This window comes from Caretta caretta, chromosome 6 (genome assembly GCF_965140235.1).
Source record: "Caretta caretta isolate rCarCar2 chromosome 6, rCarCar1.hap1, whole genome shotgun sequence".
NCBI lineage: Eukaryota > Metazoa > Chordata > Testudines > Cheloniidae > Caretta > Caretta caretta.
The window spans coordinates 68,617,805-68,642,431 of NC_134211.1; the positions used below are offsets into that span (position 1 = coordinate 68,617,805).

The 24,627-nt window shown below is 44.4% G+C and overlaps 1 protein-coding gene across 1 annotated transcript in view; it reads left to right on the forward strand.

Moving 5' to 3' along the window:
- Positions 1–24,627, forward strand: part of LOC125639120 (cytosolic phospholipase A2 epsilon) — a 65,094-nt gene that overhangs the window by 10,116 nt on the left and 30,351 nt on the right. Inside the window, exons 4-10 of the mRNA XM_048855660.2 lie at positions 11,891–12,027; positions 14,060–14,188; positions 18,942–18,982; positions 19,595–19,637; positions 21,700–21,781; positions 23,986–24,155; positions 24,282–24,377. Of these exons, the coding sequence (XP_048711617.2) occupies positions 11,891–12,027; positions 14,060–14,188; positions 18,942–18,982; positions 19,595–19,637; positions 21,700–21,781; positions 23,986–24,155; positions 24,282–24,377 (698 nt within the window). The remainder of the gene's footprint in view (positions 1–11,890; positions 12,028–14,059; positions 14,189–18,941; positions 18,983–19,594; positions 19,638–21,699; positions 21,782–23,985; positions 24,156–24,281; positions 24,378–24,627) is intronic.

Sequence of the window (24,627 nt, forward strand, 5' to 3'; positions counted from 1 at the left end):
TGAAAAATTAGAATAATATTTAAATACATACTTCTTAGAGGTGCTGAGGATTAGTTTGTTTATGCTGTACAAAGATTGAAATATGTTCAGTGTGGTGTAAATGTTAACTATTTTAATTATTTTGAGAAGAGTTTTTTACATGCAGATAAAGTACAAATAACAGGCATTATCAGCAAATGCTACTGTGTTTCCATACTGACATTTGGAACACCATGTTCCATGACTAGGAGCCCTAGTCATGGTCCAGGATCCCATTGTGCCAGGAGCTGTACAAACACAGAGCTCACAATCTAAGTATAAGACAAGAGACAACAGATGGATACAGACAGCCAGGGAAGCACAAGAAAGCAATAAGAAAATATTAATCAGCATAATCGGCAGTGATCTCTGCACACCAGCTGCCCAACCATTGTTAAGTTTTTGTAGGCATCAATGTAAGGAGAGTTTTGAGGAGTGATTTGAAAGTTGACAATGAGGTTGCCTTGAAGATGTTTACAGGGAGCACCTCCCAAGTGTTAGGGGCTACTTGGGAGAAAGCATAACGGTGCTTGTTTGAAAATTTAACAAGTTGGCAATGGAAGCTGGCATCATGGGCTGATGGGAGGTGAGCATTGACAACATGAGTAGATGAGAGGTGGGGTGGGGATTGACAATGAAGGGCCTTGAAAGTGAAGACAAAGCAACTTTTACTTTTGATACGACAGAGAAGGTGGATCCAGTGAAGGGATTCAAAAAGCGGAATGACACGGTCAAAGCATCGGGCTAGGAAAATTACTTTGGAGTGGCATTCTGAATGGATATGAGTGGGACAAGACTGCATTTGTCAAGGCCAGAGAGAAAGGCATAGCACTAGAGTGGAAGGACTGGAACCTGGGTTTCTGACATCTCTGTTGGAATAACAGAGACTTGGTGGGATAACTCACATGACTGGAGTACTGTCATGGATGGATATAAACTGTTCAGGAAGGACAGGTAGGGCAGAAAAGGTGGGGGAGTTGCATTGTATGTAAGAGAGCGGTATGACTGCTCAGAGCTCTGGTATGAAACTGCAGAAAAACCTGAGGGTCTCTGGATTAAGTTTAATAGTGTGAGCAACAAGGGTGATGTCGTGGTGGGAGTCTGCTATAGACCACCGGACCAGAGGGATGAGGTGGACGAGGCTTTCTTCCGGCAACTAACTGAAGTTACTAGATTGCAGGCCCTGGTTCTCATGGGAGACTTCAATCACCCTAATATCTGCTGGGAGAGCAATACAGTGGTGCACAGACAATCCAGGAAGTTTTTGGAAAGTGTAGGGGACAATTTCCTGGTGCAAGTGCTGGAGGAACCAACTAGGGGCAGAGCTCTTCTTGACCTGCTGCTCACAAACCGGGAAGAATTAGTAGGGGAAGCAAAAGTGGATGGGAACCTGGGAGGCAGTGACCATGAGATGGTCGAGTTCAGGATCCTGACACAAGGAAGAAAGGAGAGCAGCAGAATACGGACCCTGGACTTCAGAAAAGCAGACTTTGACAACCTCAGGGAACTGATGGGCAGGATCCCCTGGGAGAATAACATGAGGGGAAAAGGAGTCCAGGAGAGCTGGCTGTACTTTAAAGAATCCTTATTGAGGTTACAGGTACAAAGCATCCCGATGTGTAGAAAGAACAGTAAATATGGCAGGCGACCAGCTTGGCTTAACAGTGAAATCCTTGCTGATCTTAAACACAAAAAAGAAGCTTACAAGAAGTGGAAGATTGGACAAATGACCAGGGAAGAGTATAAAAATATTGCTCGGGCATACAGGAGTGAAATCAGGAAGGCCAAATCACACCTGGAGTTGCAGCTAGCAAGAGATGTTAAGAGTAACAAGAAGGATTTCTTCAGGTATGTTAGCAACAAGAAGAAAGTCAAGGAAAGTGTGGGCCCTTACTGAACGAGGGAGGCAACCTAGTGACAGAGGATGTGGAAAAAGCTAATGTACTCAGTGCTTTTTTTGCCTCTGTCTTCACGAACAAGGTCAGCTCCCAGGCTACTACACTGGGCAGCACAGCATGGGGAGGAGGTGACCAGCCCTCTGTGGAGAAAGAAGTGGTTCAGAACTATTTAGAAAAGCTGGACGAGCACAAGTCCATGGGGCTGGATGCGCTGCATCTGAGATTGCTACAGGAGTTGGCGGATGTGATTGCAGAGCCATTGGCCATTATCTTTGAAAACTCATGGCGATTGGGGGAGGTCCTGGATGACTGGAAAAAGGCTAATGTAGTGCCCATCTTTAAAAAAGGGAAGAAGGAGGATCCTGGGAACTATAGGCCAGTCAGCCTCACCTCAGTCCCTGGAAAAATCATGGAGCAGGTCCTCAAGGAATCAATTCTGAAGCACTTAGAGGAGAGGAAAGTGATCAGTAACAGTCAGCATGGATTCACCAAGGGCAAGTCATGCCTGGCTAATCTAATTGCCTTCTATGATGAGATAACGGGCTCTGTGGATGAAGGGAAAGTGGTGGATGTGTTGTTCTTTGACTTTAGCAAAGCTTTTGACACGGTCTCCCGCAGTATTCTTGCCAGTAAGTTAAAGAAGTATGGGCTGGATGAATGGACTATAAGGTGGATAGAAAGCTGGCCAGATAGTTGGGCTCAAAGGGTAGTGATCAATGGCTCCATGTCTAGTGGGCAGCCGGTATCAAGTGGAGTGCCCCAAGGGTCGGTCCTGGGGCCGGTTTTGTTCAATATCTTCATTAAGGATATGGAGGATGGTGTGGATTGCACCCTCAGCAAGTTTGCTGAATACACTAAACTGGGAGGAGAGGTAGATATGCTGGAGGGTAGGGATAGGATACAGAGGACCCTAGACAAATTAGAGGATTGGGCCAAAAGAAATCTGATGAGGTTCAACAAGGACTAGGACTCAGGACCGAAGAATCCCATGCACCGCTACAGACTAGGGACCAAATGGCTTGGCAGCAGTTCTGCAGAAAAGGACCTAGAGGTTACAGTGGACGAGAAGCTGGATATGAGTCAACAGTGTGCTCTTGTTGCCAAGAAGACCAATGGCATTTTGGGATGTATAAGTAGGGGCATTGCCAGCAGATCAAGGGACGTGATCGTTCCCCCTCTATTCGACATTGGTGAGGCCTCATCTGGAGTACTGTGTCCAGTTTTGGGCCCCACACTACAAGAAGGATGTGGAAAAATTGGAAAACATCCAGCGGAGGGCAACAAAAATGATTGGGGGACTGGAACACATGATTTATGAGGAGAGGCTGAGGGAACTGGGATTGTTTAGTCTGCGGAAGAGAAGAATGAGGGGGGATTTGATAGCTGCTTTCAACTTTTTCACTAGGAGGGTGGTGAAACACTGGAATGCGTTACCTAGGGAGGTGGTGGAATCTCCTTCCTTAGAAGTTTTCAAGGTCAGGCTTGACAAAGCTCTGGCTGGGATGATTTAATTGGGGATTGGTCCTGCTTTGAGCAGGGGGTTGGACTAGATGACCTCCTGAGGTCCCTTCCAACCCTGATATTCTATGATTCTGTGATCCCAGTGCCTAACCACTGGGCTATAGAGTCATTCCCACTATTTTGCTGGCCCAGCACATATTTAATGATTTATACAGAGTAGAACAGCTTCAACAGGAGACACTGAAACCAACCTAGCCCAGAATACCCCTTACCCCAGTGGGTAGAGCAATGTGCAGGGATGGGGAGACCAAGCTCAAACTCCTTCTCATCAGGCAGAGATGGGAATGAATTTGGGTCTCTCAGATCCTGGGTGGGTGTCCTAGCCACTTAACTAAAAGTTATGAAGGGACTGGTCACAGCGGCATGTGAATTTAGGAGTGGTTAGTGAGCGCCATCAGTGTGGGCTTTGCAGGTGAGGGAACATCTCATTTGAGGATCCCACTGGGACTTAGGCATCCAGGCATCTAGACTGAGCACATGCCTGCTGGCAGAAATTTCAGTGCCTAAAGAGTTAGGCAGCCGCTGGGTGGGGGGGGGGGGGGTTGAGGATCTTGGTTGTCCCTAAATATTGGACTTGTGCTCCTAAGTCTTTTTACGGATCTAGCCCAAATATCCTCTACTCATGGTCTTAGAGATTCTTATGGGAATAAGGGGAAGGAAGTCAGAGGCAGATATAATAATAATAACAACAATAACACTAAGTACAGTACTCTGAAAAATCAGGCTGTAAGCATCTTAAATTGGGTATCCAAATTAGTAGACACTTTTAACCTTAATCTTTCTGTGCCTCAGTTCCCCACCAGTAAAATGCGGAGAACTCCACCCCCATCTCACAGGAGAGTTGTGAAGCTAAATTAGTTAATGTACATGAAGCTCTCAGATATGATAATGATGAGAACTCTAGAAAAGCCCATGAGAAAATTAATCATTCTGTATTCCAAGCAGGGTTTGAATAAAGCACTGAGCCATGCATTGAGGATAAAACAAAAAACTGAACAGCTACTTGTTCAGTGAGCCCAATCCATCCTCTGTGCTGAGTGTGGCAGGTGTCCTATGAAAACAACAGTATGTGATCAAGTGACTGAAGACTATCAAAATACATATATGCAAGGAGGCCAAATAGAGGTTGCATAGGTAACCTTAATTCTGGAAGTTCCTCATTTTTGAGTGCTTGACTTTTCAACCTTAGCAAAATAAAAAAATACACCTTACCATATTTTTTGTGTGTAATATCATGTGCCTCTATGGAAAAGTTGGTAAATAGCTACATAACCATTGTGTTTTAATTAGAACTTAATATAGACAATACTTTCTACAGTGCCTTAATCACCATCCACTACTTCAGCATATCTCAGTGCTATGACTTACCTTTTTCCTTGGATAGTGAGCCTTAGCAGCTAATGTGAGTGTGCCTACAGGTTGGAGTGCCAATAGAAGACTGCCAATTTTTGGATAACTTTTATAATTTTTAATCTGCTTTGTGTTCAATATAGGAGCTAGTCGCCTTCCCCGTCAAGTGTATTTGCTTCTGCTGTTTTCTTTTTGATCAATATTCAGCCTTCCTGGACTGCCAATTTTGTAGTGTTACCAGTCCATTAACTGTTCTCTCCATTTCCACTTGGACAAAATTTTCCCTTCTAATCGTGAACCTCCATTAGCTCATGCAGGTGTGATCACCATTGTTGGTTTGATCAGGAGCTTTTACACTTTCTTGATCTACATACTGATCACCAAAAATCCTGACTTGGGATTTTGGCCCTGTGACAGGTCACGGCCCTCCGCTTCTGTCTTCTCACACAAATAGCCCTAACACCTCTGGTTTGTAAACACTGATGTGTAGTTTATCTCACCCACCACCTGTTTACGGTCCTCCCACAGCAACTCTGTTTACAGTGACATACAAACATTATCCCCTTTTGCCAGAGTCAAGACATCTCTCCATGCAGAGATCTCCCTCTACCCCGGTCCTGCTAGCCACTCCTTCTCATTCGTTCCCCCTTTGCATTTTCTTCCTGTGTGCCTTTCTGCTTTTTCAGATAATGGTTTAACTAGCTTGTTAGCTCTCCCAGCTCAGACTGACTAATAATTAGCCCCAGCTTCCCTCAGTCAGCCCCTTCTATGGGAAAATGAATTGGGCTTACAGGGTACTGGTTCAGCTGCTGGTTCTCAGCACTGTCACAGACCCCACTCCATGATGTGGCTCCCATCCAATATGAAGTCATCTCTGAACAATGTTTAATTACTTAGGTTACACCTCTCTGGGAATTTCAAGTTGGATGTTTTGTAAGAGTGTGTAGGTTTGCATGCTCATGCCGAAATCTAATGCTGTAGTTTGCTAGCAGAGAGCACCTGTCAGCAGCTTGGCAGTGATTGCATCTGTTAGTGCATAAGTGAGGGTGAAGAGACATTCTCTGCAGGCTGATAGAGGAGCGGTACATAAGTCCCTGGTCTTGCCACGGGCACTTAACTGAAACCCTGTGATAGGGCCACTGACAGTGATACTTCTGCTTCCTGCCTATTGTCCTGCTCTTGCTGTCACCACCATGGGTGTCACGGCCAGATTCTCATTGCTCCTATTTGTCTCCACTGGGGCTGCTGTGGGAGTCCTAGCAAGCAATACATTCAGGTGGGGACTTTAGGACTTTTGGGTATGTCTTCACTGCTGGATTAGCCCAGGCTCTTACCTGGGTGTTGCCCTAGCTCCCTTCTGATTCACATACAAAACCCTCTCACCTGAGTGCAGTGGTGCTTTCAACCAGGGCTGGTGGGGCTTGTCTGGGGCTGTAAACTAAAGCCTGAGTGAGGCTTTCACTTATGTGACTCCCTTTGCAGTGAGACCAGGCTAAATCACTTGGGTCCTGACAGTCCTCCAATGCCTTCCCACAATTCCCTCATTACCTTAGAAGGATAGACAATTCACTGGTTTCATTGCTGACATTCCCAGCAGAAACCCAAATTGGTTGACACTTACTTGATGCTCCAGTTCCTCACGAGGTCTTTTCTCAATAGTTCACTTCACCATGTGACTCAGTAACTTGATGAGTTGGTAATTACTACATTCTTTCACACCCCCTTTGCCCTTGAAGATAGAGACGAATATGATCCTCTTCCATTCGTCAGGCATTTTTCCAGTTTGGAGGATTAATTTAAAGACATTTGTCATCATCACCACTCCCTCATCGCTTAGTGCTTTAAATGCCTCGGTTAATACACCATCTGGTCCCACATTTAATCCTTTTTAGCAGTATCTGAATCCCCACCCTGGTGTTAAGTCTTGTGAGGTTGTTGTTTGCTCATATTTCCCTATTTCCTCAGATTCTCTTCAGTAAGCAGTTTCTCATAAAACAACTGCCCTCTCCTAACAATTCCACCATCTGCCAGCATTTTTGCTTTGACATGTTTCACAATTCCCAGGTCCTCCATGCTGCTTTGCCTGATACTGGCTAATGTGTATATTCCTTTTCCCACTTTCTTCATAAGTAGACTCACATATAAGTCTTTCGGTATTTGGCCCTTGGCTTCTGCAACTGCTCTTTTCACATTTTTTTTTACCAGTTTGTATTCCTCATAACTTTGCCCCATTCTTACTTTCTGCCGTCACTTAAACCTTTCCTCCTTCTGTACGGCCTCCAGAACATCACTACATCTCCTGTCATTTGTACACACACAGCTGTGCACTTTCTGTAGTATGTTTGGATATTTTCCCCTGAACCTCATTGGAGTCATCATGGTTGTTCGGTCATTGTCCAACCTTCATCTCATCCTTAAATCTCTGATTAACTTGCCTACACATGGGCCTCCATCATTTTATCCTTTGTTGTACAACTTGGCTTTTATCCCCACATAGAATTTTCATGAGAAGTCTGTTAAAGCAATTTGTTGCTCTGCATTCTGATCTCCTGGAATCACTTTACAATCTCCTAGGGTTTTTAAATCTCTCCTTCTAATCAGGAAGTAGTCAGTCTGGGACCTGTTGACACCACTCTTGTACTTAATTAAGTGACCCTCCCTCTTTGCAAAGTATGTATTAGCAATAGTTAGGCCATGGGCTCTGGCTAACTCTAAGACCTCCTCACCAGCTTCATTTATGCGTCGTCCTCTGTGACCGTCATCATAGCCCTGGCTGTGTTCTTGCACAGAGCCATTGAGATCTGCTCTGATGATCAGGAACTCAACTTGTGTCACTTCAATTATGACTTGGTTCAGCACTATCTGAAATTCCTCCTTCTCCTCTGTTGTACAGCCAATGTGTGGCATATATAACGTGAAATATTTGGTCTTTGCTCAGTGCTATTCTAACTTTCATCAGGCAGTCACTCTTCCTTTGCATTATCATTATCATTACTCTGTAATATTTATATTGTTGTAGCCCTTCAAGATCCCAGCCAGTGCTGGGCACCGTACAAACACTTAATAAAGGGCAGTCTCTGCCGCCAAAGAGTTTACAGTCTAAAAAACATGAGAAGCTGCACCATTTGGGAGTGAGCAAGAACTTAATGTCAGAACTAGTGTAAGTAGCCTTGTCTCGGGTCTTTAGACAGTGCCAGGGGTAAAAGCATGGAGTGAAGTGATGCTCCCCCATTGGCTTGCAGGGACCATGATGCCACCAGAACTGGCCCTCCCCATGAGAACACCTCACTGATACCTGACTGCGTGAACAGCACAACTGGAAAGCTACTTTCAGTATGTGCTTGTGGTTTACCACTGCATGAATTAGCAAAGCTTTTCTATACTCTGCAAGAAGTTTCACCTTCACCTTGAACATCTAATTAAAGTGGGCTTTGTAAAAAATTGCTGTCTGAAAGAGTAGAGCTTGGCATGGATGCCGACTGATGGACTGTCATGGGTTATTGTATAGGTGGTGAATGCTGCTGGCATCCATTGTATAACTCAGGGGTGGCCAAACTTACTCACCCTGCAAACCGCATACAACAATCTTCAGAAGTTTGAGATCCGGGGGGCGCCTGCTGGGGCTCAGGGCTTCAGCCCTGCGGGGAGGAGGGTCCTGGGACCTCAGCCCTGTGGAAGGCGCCTGCCCGGGCTCAGGGCTTCAGCCCCACTCCTGCTGAAGCTTTGAGCTCCAGCAGGTGTGCCCTGAGGGTCTGAAGCCCCAAGATCCCCCTCCCCGCTGGGCACATGGTGCTGCCAGGCCCCCTCCCTGCATGGCAGCTGCTGGAGCCGGCAAGCTGGGAGCTGCAGCAATGGGGAGAGGCAGTAGCCAAGCTGCAGGGAGAGCCACTACTTTTGCTGCTGCCTCTCCCCATGGAGCTAAAGCAGTGGCTCCTCCCTGCAGCTCCCAGTTGTTTGCCACTGCCTCTCCACGCAGAGCTAACACCTGGGAGCTGCAGGGAGAGGCCACTGAGGGTAAGAGCGGGGTGTACCTGGGAGGGCATGACTCAAGCTGGTTCGGAGGGGCAAACCTTTAAATTGTGTGTCTGTGTCCCCCCCCACCGCCCCCAGCAGGCACCAGTTGTCTCTGGCAGAAGCCCCTAGGTCCACCACCCTGCCATTCCTGAGACTGGTAGGCAGAGAACAGAAGGAGGGGCAGGGATTGGACTGGGGAGCTCCGCAAGCACCAGCTCTCTGTGGAGAAAGAAGTGGTTCGGGACTATTTAGAAAAGCTGGACGAGCACAAGTCCATGGGGCCAGATGCGTTGCATACGAGAGTGCTAAAGGAGTTGGCAGATGTGATTGCAAAGCCATTGGCCATTATCTTTGAAAACTCATGGCGATTGGAGGAAGTCCCAGATGACTGGAAAAAGGCTAATGTAGTGCCCATCTTTAAAAAAGGGAAGAAGGAGGATCCTGGGAATTACAGGCCAGTCAGCCTCACCTCAGTCCCTGGAAAAATCATGGAGCAGGTCCTCAAGGAATCAATTCTGAAGCACTTAGAGGAGAGGAAAGTGATCAGGAACAGTCAGCATGGATTCACCAAGGGCAAGTCATGCCTGACTAATCTAATTGCCTTCTATGATCTGATAACTGGCTCTGTGGATGCAGGGAAAGAGGTGGACATGTTGTTCTTTGACTTTAGCAAAGCTTTTGACATGGTCTCCCACAGTGTTCTTGCCAGTAAGTTAAAGAAGTTTGGGCTGGATGAATGGACTATAAGGTGGATAGAAAGCTGGATAGATTGTTGGGCTCAACGGGTAGTGATCAATGGCTCCGTGTCTAGTGGGCAGTCGGTATCAAGTGGAGTGCCCCAAGGGTCGGTCCTGGGGCTGGTTTTGTTCAATATCTTCATTAAGGATATGGAGGATGGTGTGGATTGCACCCTCAACAAGTCTGCAGATGACACTAAACTGGGAAGAGAGGTAGATATGTTGGAGGGTAGGGATAGGATACAGAGGACCCTAGACAAATTAGAGGATTGAGCCAAAAGAAATCTGATGAGGTTCAACAAGGACAAGTGCAGAGTCCTGCACTTAGGATGGAAGAATCCCATGCACCGCTACAGACTAGGGACCAAATGGCTTGGCAGCAGTTCTGCAGAAAAGGACCTAGAGGTTACAGTGGACGAGAAGCTGGATATGAGTCAACAGTATGCCCTTGTTGCCAAGAAGACCAATGGCCTTTTGGGATGTATAAATAGGGGCATTGCCAGCAGATCGAGGGATGTGATCGTTCCCCCTCTATTCGACATTGGTGAGGCCTCATCTGGAGTACTGTGTCCAGTTTTGGGCCCCACACTACAAGAAGGATGTGAAAAAATTGGAAAGAGTCCAGCGCAGGGCAACAAAAATGATTAGGGGACTGGAACTCATGATTTATGAGGAGAGGCTGAGGGAACTGGGATTGTTTAGTCTGCGGAAGAGAAGAATGAGGGGGGATTTGATAGCTGCTTTCAACTACCTGAAAGGGGGTTCCAAAGAGGATGGATCTAGGCTGTTCTCAGTGGTAGCAGATGACAGACCAAGGAGTAATGGTCTCAAGTTGCAATGGGGGAGGTTTAGGTTGGATATTAGGAAAAACTTTTTCACTAGGAGGGTGGTGAAACACTGGAATGCGTTACCTAGGGAGGTGGTGGAATCTCCTTCCTTAGAAGTTTTCAAGGTCAGGCTTGACAAAGCCCTGGCTGGGATGATTTAGTTGGGGATTGGTCCTGCTTTGAACAGGGGGTTGGACTAGATGACCTCCCGAGGTCCCTTCCAACCCTGATATTCTATGATTCTATTAAAAGAGCCACATGTTGCTCAGAAGCCACAGTTTGGTCACCCCGGTATAGTTCATGAACTTAGTATAGTGAGAGAGATGACACATCATCTCTGATTCTACAGTGACATACTTAGCATGACAGATGATGAATGTTTCCAACAATTTACCTGGATTGCAGAGCTATGTGACGTAGCTATAGTTGAGCTATGTGACCTACTGAGCCATGATTGTTGAATCAGTCTGCAAACAATGCTAAGTTTTGCCTTGCTTGCTGAGGATAGCAGCTGCTTTTCCTGGGATAGGCACACTTCTTCTAAGACAGGGGTGGGCAAACTATGGCCTCGGGGCCGCATCAGGCCCTTCAGACGTTTAAATCCGGCCCTCGAGCTCCTGCCAGGTAGCAGGGTCTGGGGCTTGCCCCGCACTGGTGCTCCAGCCAAGGAGTGTGGTCTGGGGTTTGTCCTGCTCTGCACGTACTGTGACTCTACGCGGCTCCTGGAAGCAGCGGCTATGTCTACACTAGAGAGATTACAGCGATGCAGCTCTAAGATCTTTCATGTAGCTGTTCTGTGCTGATGAAAGAGAGTGCTCCCATTGACATATTTAAACCACCCCCAGTGAGTGGCGATAGCATGTCAGCAGGAGAAGCTCTCCCGCCGACATAGCACTGTCCATACTGGTGTTTATGCCAGCGTCACTTGTGTCGCTCAGGGGGCTGGAACATTAACACCCCAAGCGACATCACTTTTGCCAACGTAAGTGATAGCATAGACATAGCCTCACACGAATGTGAGAGGAGAATCTACCTATTATCTCCAGGAGTCATAGAGAGCACAAACCACTGTGCTACCCTTGAAGAGTTTCAGTGTGTACTCCTTCCCACCCTAAGGAGGATCAGCTCCACTGATTGGCATGGAGGGAGGATAGGACCATGGCGCTCCCTATGTGACAAGTCAAAAATTTGAGTGCTTATCTAAATCTTGAGGTTTCACCCATATCTATTTCTAAATTACAGATATGTAAATAAGATTCCAAGAGGAGAGATTTTCTTTTTTTATGTTTCATCAACAAGCTTAGGGTAGAATTTTTTTCTCTAGATCCTTCTGAAGCACTAAGAAATGTGTGACATGCAAGCTGATATACCATCTCATGTAGAGAACCTTGTAACTATGGATTTTCTTATTGGTTATAATATATATATATACACACACATACATATATAGCGTGTATGTGTTTGTGTGCATATATATAGTTATAAATTGCTACATTGACAATTATTCTGTACTTTTCTCCAATAGTAAGCCAGTCTGATTGCTACGTGAGCCTGTGGTTGCCAACTGCTTCAGCTGAAAAAGTCCGGACCAAAACTATCAAGAACTGCAGGGATCCAGTGTGGAATGAAACCTTCTATTTCAGGATCCAGAGTCAGGTCAAGGTGCAGAAAAAATGCCAAGTACTCTCTCTTGTGTCTCATCTGTAGCCAGATCCTTCTGGTATAGAAAAAGCCAGGACAAGATTTTCTGCATCCTGTGTATAATATCCCTTCAATTACTAGATGCTAAAAGTACCCTTAAAATTCCTCTGTGAATCATGTAAGTAACTCCAGTAACACATGTTTGGAGTTTGAGTTTAGTGTTTGGAATAAGACTCCAGAGGCAAGTTAGAAACATAATTTATTTTCTGGTTGTGAACTAATTCAACTGAGTTTATTGAAAATTACACTAACAAGCTGGAGAGCTAGAAAATTCTGACTTAGTTCGGATTTCACTCACCCAATTCCCCTGAAGGATATTTATTTATTATGTGTATAACACCAACATCTGATAGATACTCTGACAACAGAGAGATACAATGCAGAGTGATAACAAATGAAATAAAAATTAGAATCATTACACGATCAGAACAAATTCTCATTGAGTAGTAGCTTTGTTGTACTTAAAGTACTGTACAGGATCTTTTCAAGGGGGTTAAGGCAAAGTGCCACATTTATTGGTAACACATGTATCAATCAACACTGTATCATATGCATATGATATATATTACACTCATGCACTCACATACACAAACACAAGCACACTCCGTCTTGTTGTTACCAACTAGTTGCTCCCCTTAACTTCACTGGGCAAGTGAGTTAGATGGGGGAGGGGTGGAGCCGGGTTTCTGTCGATCTGGATCAATCCTCTGATGTTGACAAGACGAGACCCGAGGTCCTCTGAAAGACACCTCACATTTATAGCAGCTTCCCTTTCATGCAAGTCTATACCAGATTCAAAATCTGTGTCTGTTGGTCATCTGTGGCGCCTCCTTCTGGGTGTTGTCTTAATGCTGCCACATTTACTTTCAAAGAGGGTGTTTTTCAAAAGAAGGTGCTCGCTTCTAACTCCCAAGGCCGTCATTATGTCTGATTTTCTTTAATGAGCCCACTTGACAAGTTTTAATGTTCTTGAGTCTGTCTTCCATCCCCTCTCCAATGTTTGCAGCTGTCTGGAGGTGCTTGCCTTCCACGCCTTGCTCATTCACACCTCATTCATTCAACAGGGCAATTGATTAAAAAAGGGGGAGATCTTATTCTACTCTTAGCAAAAAGACATTTTTCTTCTATCTTATTCTATCCTTAGGGGCTATAACATTATACCAAGGTTCAATACAAAATTTCTATATAAGGATTTGATACAAAGTTCCTGTATACCAAGGCTCAATACAAAGTTTTTACGAAAACAGAGGTCACACGTGGCTAGACCTAATACAAAGTTATATGAAGAGACATAATACAAAGTCATATGAAAGTTATGCGAAGATGCTTAATACAGAGATTTATCTACAGCTTGAGATAATGAACAACAGCGTACAGAACTGAGACCCAGGAACTTCTATTTCTAGTAGCAGCTCTGTCACAATATGACACATAAAGTGTTAAGCAATTGATTCAGGTAGGTCTTGCTAAGGACATTATACTCAAACATTCCCTGAACACAGCTGGTTCTGTGATGAATTTGAAGGAATATGGATCAGTAAAGCCAACAGAGAACTTTAAAAAATGAATCCTTGGAAAAATTTCCAGGAGCCATAACTGCTTCCCTGTTGAATGGAAAAATTTATTCTTTCATGAGTTGATAAATGACAACAGATTTTTTTAAAATAAGATTATCTACATTTAAAATTAAATTGTATGTTCATCGAGATGGAGAATTTTTCAGAAAGTTATTTGCAAATGGAAACAGAGTCAAAATAGAATTCCTGATACAACCTTCATTGATCAGATTTGAATATATTTCCCGTAAAGATGAGTGATTATTCACTTACTCATCATCTCTCTCTTCTTCTGTCTTTGTGCCAATCTCTCCCCCACTTCTTTCCTTCTTTATCTTCCTGTACTATATGCAAACACTAAATATGGAATATTCACAAAGAACCTTGTTTCCTAGATGCTATCTAACAAAGAATATATTCTTAATTTATATTCCCAGAATGTCCTGGAACTGGCAATCTTTGATGAAGACGTTGTCCAAGATGATGGCCACCTCATTGTTTTCTTTGATATAGCTAAAATCCCACTTGGAGAAACAATTTTTATGAAGTTCCAGTTGAATCCACAGGTGAGAACTGATCTCACAAGCAGAGTGAGGAGGAAAGCATACATTTCTCTGGAATTTCCTCATAAAGTTAGTTTGTATTTGTCATAAATATAAAGGGAAGGGTAACCACTTTTCTGTATACAGTGCTATAAAATCCCTCCTGGCCAGAGGCAAAACCCTTTCACCTGTCAAGGGTTAAGAAGCTAAGGTAACGTAGCTGGCACCTGACCCAAAATGACCAATGAGAGGACAAGAGTCTTTCAAATCTGGAAGGGGGACAAAGGGTCTGTCTGTCTGTGTGATGCTTTTGCCAGGAACAGATCAGGAATGTAGCCTTACAACTCCTGTGAGGTTAGTAAGTAATCTAGCTAGAAATGCGTTAGATTTCCTTTTGTTTAATGGCTGGTAAAATAAGCTGTGCTGGATGGAATGTATATTCCTGTTTTTGTGTCTTTTTTTAACTTAAGGTTTCGCCTAGAGGGATTCTCTATGTTTTTAATCTGATTACCCTGTAAGGTATTTGCCATCCTGATTTTACAGAGGTGATTCTTTTACCTTTTCTTTTTCCTTTGCCTCCATTTCTCTCCTGTGGGAAGCCTCCATTTCTTTTGCCTCCATTTCTATCTTTCTGAATTCTACCCGTCTTTCATGTTCCTTTTGTTTTTCCCCAGCCTCAAATCTGGCTAATTCCAACTTCTGTTGAACAGTGCAGTCTGTCATCCTAACCTCTTTGTTTTTAACTAATTTTACACCCGAGAGCTGGAAAGAAAAGAAAAGAAAACAAAAAACTGGCTTGTAAAATTTTGCTGTGCTGTAACCTGATACCCTTTTTTTTCTGATAGCTGTTCTCAGCCTACAGAAAAATCCTTTTGTTATGCCTGCTGTTCTGTCCCCCAGGCAGAGAGACAGAATCTACAGCTGCAATCACCTTTTAAAATCCTGCTGTGCTTTCTGGTTCAAAATGGTCTCAAAATGATCCCACCACTCTGCCACCATGTCAAGATTCCTTCCCCACTCTGAACTCTCGGGTACAGATGTGGGGACCTGCATGAAAGACCCCCTAAGCTTATTCTTACCAGCTTAGGTTAAAAACTTCCTCAAGGTACAAACTTTGCCTTGTCCTTAAACCCTATGCTGCCACCACCAAGCATTTTAAACAAAGAACAGGGAAAGAGCCCACTTGGAGACCTCTTCCCACAAAATATCCCCCCAAACCCTACACTCCCTTTCCTGGGGAAGGGTTGATAAGAATCCTCACCAATTTGTACAGGTGAACACAGACCCAAACCCTTGGATCTTAAGAACAATGAAAAATCAATCAGGTTCTTAAAAGAAGAATTTTAATTAAAGAAAAGGTAAAAGAATCACCTCTGTAAAATCAGGATGGCAAATACCTTACAAGGTAATCAGATTCAAAACATAGAGAATCCCTCTAGGCAACAGCTTAAGTTACAAAAGCCACAAAAACAGGAATATACATTCCATCCAGCACAGCTTATTTTACCAGTCATTAAACAAAAGGATATCTAACGCATTTCTAGCTAGATTACTTACTAACTTCACAGGAGTTGTAAGGCTGCATTCCTGATCTGTTCCTGGCAAAAGCATCACACAGACAGACAGACAGACCCTTTGTCCCCCCTCCAGATTTGAAAGAATCTTGTCCTCATTTTTAAAAAAGGGAAGAAGGAGGATCCTGGGAACTACAGGCCAGTCAGCCTCACCTCAGTCCCTGGAAAAATCATGGAGCAGGTCCTCAAGAAATCAATTCTGAAGCACTTAGAGGAGAGGAAAGTGATCAGAAACAGTCAGCATTGATTCACCAAGGGCAAGTCATGCCTGACTAATCTAATTGCCTTCTATGACGAGATAACTGGCTCTGTGGATGAGGGGAAAGCGGTGGATGTGTTGTTCCTTGACTTTAGCAAAGCTTTTGACACGGTCTCCCACAGTATTCTTGCCAGCAAGTTAAAGAAGTATGGGCTGGATGAATGGACTATAAGGTGGATAGAAGGTTGGCTAGATTGTCGGGCTCAACGGGAAGTGATCAATGGCTCCATGTCTAGTTGGCAGCCAGTATCAAGTGGAGTGCCCCAAGGGTCGGTCCTGGGGCTGGTTTTGTTCAATATCTTCATAAATGATCTGGAGGATGGTGTGGATTGCACCCTCAGCAAGTTTGCTGATGACACTAAACTGGGAAGAGAGGTAGATATGCTGGAGGGTAGGGATAGGATACAGAGGGCCCTAGACAAATTAGAGGATTGGGCCAAAAGAAATCTGATGAGGTTCAACAAGGACAAGTGCAGAGTCCTGCACTTAGGATGGAAGAATCCCATGCACCGCTACAGACTAGGAACCGAATGGCTAGGCAGCAGTTCTGCAGAAAAGGACCTAGGGGTTACAGTGGACGAGAAGCTGGATATGAGTCAACAGTGTGCTCTTGTTGCCAAGAAGACCAATGGCATTCTGGGATGTATATTTAGGGGCATTGCCAGCAGATCGAGGGACATGATCGTTCCCCCTCTATTCGACATTGGTGAGGCCTCATCTGGAGTACTGTGTCCAGTTTTGGGCCCCACACTACAAGAAGAATGTGGAAAAATTGGAAAGAGTCCCATGGAGGGCAACAAAAATGATTAGCAAAAAGAAAAGGAGTACTTGTGGCACCTTAGAGACTAACCAATTTATTTGAGCATGAGCTTTCGTGAGCTACAGCACGAAAGCTCATGCTCAAATAAATTGGTTAGTCTCTAAGGTGCCACAAGTACTCCTTTTCTTTTTGCGAATACAGACTAACACGGCTGTTCCTCTGAAAAATGATTAGGGGACTGGAACACATGACTTATGAGGAGAGGCTGAGGGAACTGGGATTGTTTAGTCTGCCTGAAGAGGAGAATGAGGGGGGATTTGATAGCTGCTTTCAACTACCTGAGAGGTGGTTCCAGAGAGGATGGTTCTAGACTATTTTCAGTGGTAGAAGAGGACAGAACAAGGAGTAATGGTCTCAAGTTGCAGTGGGGGAGGTTTAGGTTGGATATTAGGACAAAAATTTTCACTAGGAGGGTGGTGAAACACTGGAATGCGTTACCTAGGGAGGTGGTGGAATCTCCTTCCTTAGAAGTTTTTAAGGTCAGGCTTGACAAAGCCCTGGCTGGGATGATTTAGTTGAGGACTGGTCCTGCTTTGAGCAGGGGGTTGGACTAGATGACCTCCTGAGGTCCCTTCCAACCCTGATATTCTATGATTCTCTCATTGATCATTTTGGGTCAGGTACCAGCTAGGTTACTTTAGCTTCTTAACCCTTTACAGGTGAAAGGGTTTTGCCTCTGGCCAGGAGGGATTTCATAGCACTGTATACAGAAAAGTGGTTACCCTTCCCTTTATATTTATGACAGTATTATAATTCTTTTTTACCTTAGTGACTGTTAGTGTCTCTCCATCCATCCATATATCTAGCCATATTTATTTCTTTCAACCTATCTATGAGCAAAGCTTCTCTAAAATTGCTTTGACATTGTACTGAATAATTTGGCTAGAACTGCAACCGTACTTTGTCAGAGGAGTTTATCAAAGGTTTGATGATATTGTTGACTGAACCACCAGTATTGAACTTCTGGAGATGAACATCTCCAGTTACATCACTGAGCAGCTCTGAAGAAGGGAAGTTGCTCTTGTCTTTAAAATACAGAACTGGGAGAGAGGAGGACCTGGGCTCTACCCCAGGCTCTGTTGTAGTCTGGCCAGGTGACCTTGGACAAATCAATCTCTCTCTACCTGTTTCCTCACATGTAAACTCGTATCAGGACACTGGCTCTCCAAAAGGAACAGACATGTTATGAAGATTAAATAATTAATTTGGGTCAAGAATTTTTAGAACTTCTGATGGAAAGAGCTATACAAGCAGTAAAATATTATTCTGTGTCATAACTTGTTGCCATTGACCTAGCAACTTTGGAGCACAATAGTGATTTTGACTCTTGAAACTGGTATTGGTCTGTACTGGTAAAAAAACCGAGAATCTGATAATTAAGCTGCATGAGTTCAATATTTAAATATTGGCACCAAATCCCATATTTGGCAAATAGGCAAGTAGGCACACTTTACACACTTAAACATCCTTGATTTGGATGCTCAAAGCCTTATTTAGATCTTCACAATATTTTTCGAAGTGATACATTTTTAGCCTCTGCCTGAAGTGGAGGGACAGGAAAGAAAGAGATCTATTTAATATCTTATGTCCAAGCAAGTAATAAGGAGAATTGAGAATGTCCTCAGTTCATTCAGTAATATCAACATCTTTTTGATCCTGGAGAGGTCAAAGCAATGAGCTTCTCTCCCCTAATGACAGGTTTCAGAGTAGCATTCGTGTTAGTCTGTATCCGCAAAAAGAAAAGGAGTACTTGTGGCACCTTAGAGACTAACAAATTTATTTGAGCATAAGCTTTCGTGAGCTACAGCTCACTTCATCGAGTGAGCTGTAGCTCACGAAAGCTTATGCTCAAATAAATTTTTTAGTCTCTAAGGTGCCACAAGTATTCCTTTTCTCCCCTAGTGGTGGGAACAGCTACTGGGAAGCAGAATATTGTTAGGGACCAAAAAGTGAAGTTAACTGACTATACTTGCAACACAAAATTTAAGGCTACTTTGCAGAAGATCCTTGAATACTAGGGCAGGGGTGGGTAGGAGGGGGAAGAAGAGTTTACACAATCAACGGGGCTGCCCTTATTGGGGAAGGTTTTTGCATGCTTCATTCATTTCTCTCTCTAATTTTCAGAGAAGGGAGGAGCTGGAGGCTGAGTTCACACTGGAGAACCTGTGAGTAAACCTCAAATATTATGAAATCAGAAATTAATGGACTCAGCAATTCCAAGAGTAATCAATCAATAGGGAAAATGTTTCATATCCTTGCTGTTTCTTCAATAGCCAGACCCCATCCCCAGATTCCTTCCTTTTCCAAAACAGAGCACACTTAAACAAATCTTTTAAAAAAAATATAAAAGAGGGAGAAGAAAAGAGACAGAGTGGGGGAAAGAGCACAACAAATATCCATATCACTTTCTAATAATAATTTGTGTCACTGTAATTTTTCCTAACGATGATGTGTTATTTAGGTCCCCCATAGGAGTCCAAGGCTGGCTTCTTGGGACCAGTGAAATGCATGTCAGTGGTGTGGGCACCCCTGGCCAATTCATGGCACTGGGGGCAACGTGACCCACACAGTCATTAATGATATTAAAACTGTCACAAGCCTCTCCCAGAGGTTTGACTATAGTTGAATCATCTCTGTTTCTGAGTAGTCAGTGTGGCCTCTAAAAGAGGCACACTTTTATGAACAACCAAAAATTAAAAAGATCAAGATAAAAATGCTTAAAGTAGTATTTAGACAATACTGGTTGTGAAATGTGTACTTTTCATTTTGTTTTCTAGTCTGGATCTTCCTGAAACCATCATCACCAATGGAGTAGTAGTGGTACATTTTGTTTTCTTTTCTCTTGCCTCTACCGCATAGCAATACTTATGTAACCCTTCTGCCCGTCAGAGTTGGCAGCAACAAGGGCCGGGTTCAATATCTAGGGGATCCATTCCAATAACACAATGCAAACCGGCTCGAGCCCCCACCCAGTGACCTGGGACAAATATATACCACCCCCGCTGGGCGCCTCCAAGAGGCAATACTTCCCCTCTCGCAAGCACATAGTCTGAGTGTAGCAAAAGCCTTTTAATAACAGAGAGAAACAATGTGGCATTATGTTTGGGAAACACCACCAACAGGATTCATAACAAAACCCATGAGCAAAAACCCACCCCAAGCAAATTGGGGCATGCCCTTTTCCCTTTGGTTCTTGAGTCCAGCAACCCCAAATCACCCAAAGTCCCAAAAGTCCAATGCCCCAAAAGTCTCTGTCCCTGGTCAGGGCAGCCCCAGAGTTCGAAAGTTTATCTGTGGAGCTTTACCTCCCAACCTGGGTGGAAATGGGACGGGGGTAAGAGGCACCTTACATGATCTGAAGCTGACTGCCCCATGAACTCCTTCGCTCAGCTGCGCTCCGCTCCGCCAGCCGCCCCACGAACTCCTTCACTCAGCTCCACAGCCCACAAGCAGCTCCTGCCATCCACAAACTGCTCCACCAGCCGGCCCGCCAACTGCCCCACAATATATCTTCCGGCTCCCCCACTACTTAACACAACACTCAGTGATTTCAGCTCTTAGGTGAATTCAGCTTGTAGTAAGGGAGCCCCAGTGCTGGTGCACTGTCAGCCCAAAATGAGCTCAGCAGCCTATAACTAGACTTCTAATGAAATCAAAATTAGCTCTGATATTCTACAGTGGAGAGAGGAGGAAGTGCAATTAGCATGTAAGGCCCTCACCAAGGGGCCCATGCCACCAAGTATTAGTACTTGTCCCCAGCCTCTCTCCATTCACACAGTTTTGGAACCCATGACCCTTGCCTAGCGAGTGCTACTTAGTTGATGGTGAATTCCTCCATCATAACAAAAGGCCACGTACAGTTCCAAGCACAGTTCCCATAATCAGGGTAATAACAATTTATTCTTCCTGCCCCAATAACAGAGACACTGGGGATCCCACAGCAGCCAAAGTGACCATTTGGGCAGCTATGGTCTCATTCTAGGCATGGTGGGTGTGCCTATGCAAATGAGATCGGCCCCTGAAGTTCTTTTTCACAACTTGCCACACCTCACCACCAGATGTCAGGGTGGAGCTCATCCTGACACTGCTTACACTTATAATACTGTGCAGAAACTAGAGAATCAGTAAAATGACCCAGAGCTGATACTCCTATACACTTCCTCATGCTGAGGCAAAGGCTGAGCTTGGATAGCTTGTGAACAGTTTGTATTTCCCCACCATTCCCTAGAGTGTCTGTGTTGGTCGTGGCTGAGGCTAGAGTATCTGCGAGCTCCCTCAAGCCAGCACACCATAGAACTGACTAGCTGGAGAAGCATAACAATGAGGACTCACAGCCGGTGCTCTCCCATTATTCCCTGCAGTGACTGTTGGAAGAAACTTCCATTGGAGTACAGCAGGAATGACATTTTACTACTCCAGCCAGCACTCCTGCATCATTCCATAGCTTAGCTGCCACTAGTTATGAGCGCAATGAAAAATACATAGCAAATCATCACTTGTCAAGGACATTTGTTTTCTTTGTAGCTTTATTTTTCCCCTTTGGGAGTCCTGGTGGATCCTTATGGGACCTTTAAGAATGCCGTCATTTTCTCTTGCTTTATACCACACCCCATAGACACCTAGGGTATGTGTATCATAGCTCACCATCCTTTCACCTGCAGATTAGATATGACTCTCTCTAGAGCCCATTAATAGTACTTCTTAGTCTACCAGAGATCATTGCAGAAGAATGCAAGGCACTTAGAACCAGGGATCGAGCATGCTGTCTCCACAGTGCTCCCAATATTTGCCACCCTGGTAGCAAAATAGTGGGCTGAAGAGGTAAGTCTCCCTCTGTGATATTTTCTGTGTGTAATCATCTTATTGGTCATGTTTGTTACAGTCTCGTGAAATTTCCTGCTTGGAAGTTCAGGTGGATAGGAGGAGGTGGAAGAAGAAGAAGAAGGAAAAAAAGCATTCTACAAGTGAGGTTATTGCTTCATTAACTGGTTATTAGTAGTTATAGCCTTTAAAACAGCAACTGGAAAATGTGTAATCCTTATTATAGGTTACACTGACTGCATCTACAACTGATTGTTAAAATTCCACTGCCTTAAAGCAACATTCAGGCTGAGATTTTGGACATATTACTCCTAGTCCTGCACAGTGTACAGTCATTTACACTGGTGGAAAATGTGTATAAAATGGTACCAAATCTGAATGGTAGCACTGTGCACACACTTTGCACTGATGTATATGACTGTACTGAGGCGGTCACCCCGCTCCAGCCCTGAAGGGGTTAAAACAGCCCTGGGACGCCAATAGGCTAGGCTGATTGGGGAAACAGCCACAGCTGGAGCCATGCCCCAGTCAGGCCACATCTGGCCCTATAAAAGAGCTGTGTCTCTCTCTAGCTCTTGAGAGAGAAGGACCTGGCTGCCTGGGAGAGAAGGGTACTTGGGACAGACCAGTGTGGGGGAAATGGAGGAGGAGCTCCAGCCTGGCAAATCCCCAGGCTGCAGGCCTGGTCAAAGGCCAGAATAGGTACTGGGGTTGCAAAGGTTTAGCCTGGGGTTAGGCAGAGGTAGCAGGTCCAAACCCCCCCTTGCCAATGATAAGTGGTTTACAGACTGCACTGCAGTCTGTCCCAATGAGCAGGAGCTGGATGATGACTGACAGTAGCCACTAAGGCAAGGTGGGTTTAGAGGGTGGGGGTTCCCCTGGGTGAGGAGACCCAGATTGTGGGTTACTGCTGGGGGCAGAACCCCTGGGCAAAGGGCACCAGGGTCTGGGAGGGACACGGGGGCCAGTGGCGGCGAGACACCGGCCTGCACAGGGTGCTCTGGAGGCTGGAGAGCTAATTCCCGAGACGACCAGCAGGAGGCACCGAGCCAGTGTGTCATCGCCTCACTACAATGGCCTACACAAGGTGCAGGACAATGGGGAATCAGGTCCTTGGAATTCAGACTTACGATTCCACTAATAACCTTGACTCTATCCCCTTTCCCATGTGCACTGCAACAGGGTTTTCACTGCATGGTCATACAAGTATACACGAAATAAATGCTCCATTTGTTTATCTGCAGTTATAGAAAAGAACACATTTTGTATTTGTGTGTGTGTATGTATGTGAGTGTGTGTGTGTGTACAATTTGGCAAATTACATAATATGTCACAGGCCCGTTTTTATGTGACCATCAACATGTAATGACAAGCTCTCTTTTAGTGTGTGTAGTGCATGCAGGAATGGTAACTTTCATGTGGGAATGAAAAAATTGAACTTTCTGATTTTGTGTGATTAATATCAGAGCCATAATATCACTTCCCCCAATATAAATTCCTTTGATTTTAATTATTTTGAATGATTACAAAATAAAATCTGTGTCTAAAGGTACTGTGTGCTTTGCTTGGTGCATGTGAGGGGCTGGGATAGTGATTGCAAAGGTGGCTTTAAGCTGTCTTTGAACTCCCATGGCTTCAAGAAGCTGGTTTGACTCCTAATGTTAGATGAGCTTCAGGGCTGCTCTAATTTATACTAGCAGTTATGGCTCTCATGAGCCTATACACCGCCTGGGAATTGGTGGCATGCTCCCTACAGTAAACCAGGGACATATGCGAAGAGAATCTCCAATTTTCCAGTGAGATTTCTAACTAGGTGGACTAGTTACACTTCTTCACACCCCCTTGTGCTGATCAAGTGTCACAAAGGAGTTGTAGCATTGGCAAGCATCTGGCCTATTATCTATGAAGTGACTAAAATAGACAGAGATTCATCTGGTCTATTTGTTCTTATAAAGAAGGTTATTAGCTATTGTAGGGTCAAATCCTGCAGGGCAGCTGTACCGCACATCATTTGGCCTATAATAACATACAATACAATCATGTACATTTGTTCTGTCAGAATACAGTGGCGGTAAATACATGGCATCCCAAAGCACAGGGATGTTCCGATCTGGGCTTTTTGTTCAGGCCATTGTAAAGATAGGGCCATAGGCAATATTTGAATCTGAGTCCATGTCCAGATTTCAAATCTCCCCACCCCCCAAAGTGTACAGAACACAGGTTTTGGTTCCAGTTCATCTCTAGGTATTTTTGTCTTTTGGCTTTTTTATTTTTGTTTTATTACAGACGCTGATAAAGGTTTGGTTTTGGTTTTGTTCGTTTTTTTTTTTTTGTCTCCTTTTCTTAGAGCACGACTTGACGTTTACAGTGAAAGGATCCTTTGAAGAAACTCATGGCCTTTCATTGTGCTGTGACCCCAGCTTTCAACTTACAGATCCCATCCTGTTTCACTATGCCAAGCATAGCCAGCCACAACTGGATATTACACTCCCAAAAATGAAGACACTTCCCAGCTTTGTATGTTATAATTCAACATGGTAGTAGCATGGAGTAATATAGACAGCAACATACATCTACCTTTATTTGGGATGGGGCAGCAAAAGAGTACTTCTCCTTTTAATAAAAACTCTTGTTTCTTTTCAGTGTGCTTGTATGTCATGTAGAGCAGGAAGGAGTAGAACTGGCCCTTTGACTGTGCCATTGAATTTACTTCCCTTTGATCAAGAAGTAATAGATAAGGTAAGCATTGCCAGCCTTTGAGAATAGAATCATAGAATCTCAGGGTTGGAAGGGACCTCAGGAGGTCATCTAGTCCAACCCCCTGCTCAAAGCAGGACCAATCCCCAATTAAATCATACTGAATTTTTTTAAGTTTTTGCTGGATCCACCCAGAGAAACAAACCCAACCTCCTAGATACCAAAGAGGACGTTTTCTATTAAGGACATTAGAAAAAAGATATGGGAGTGTGTCTGCCAAGCTGTGGGGAAG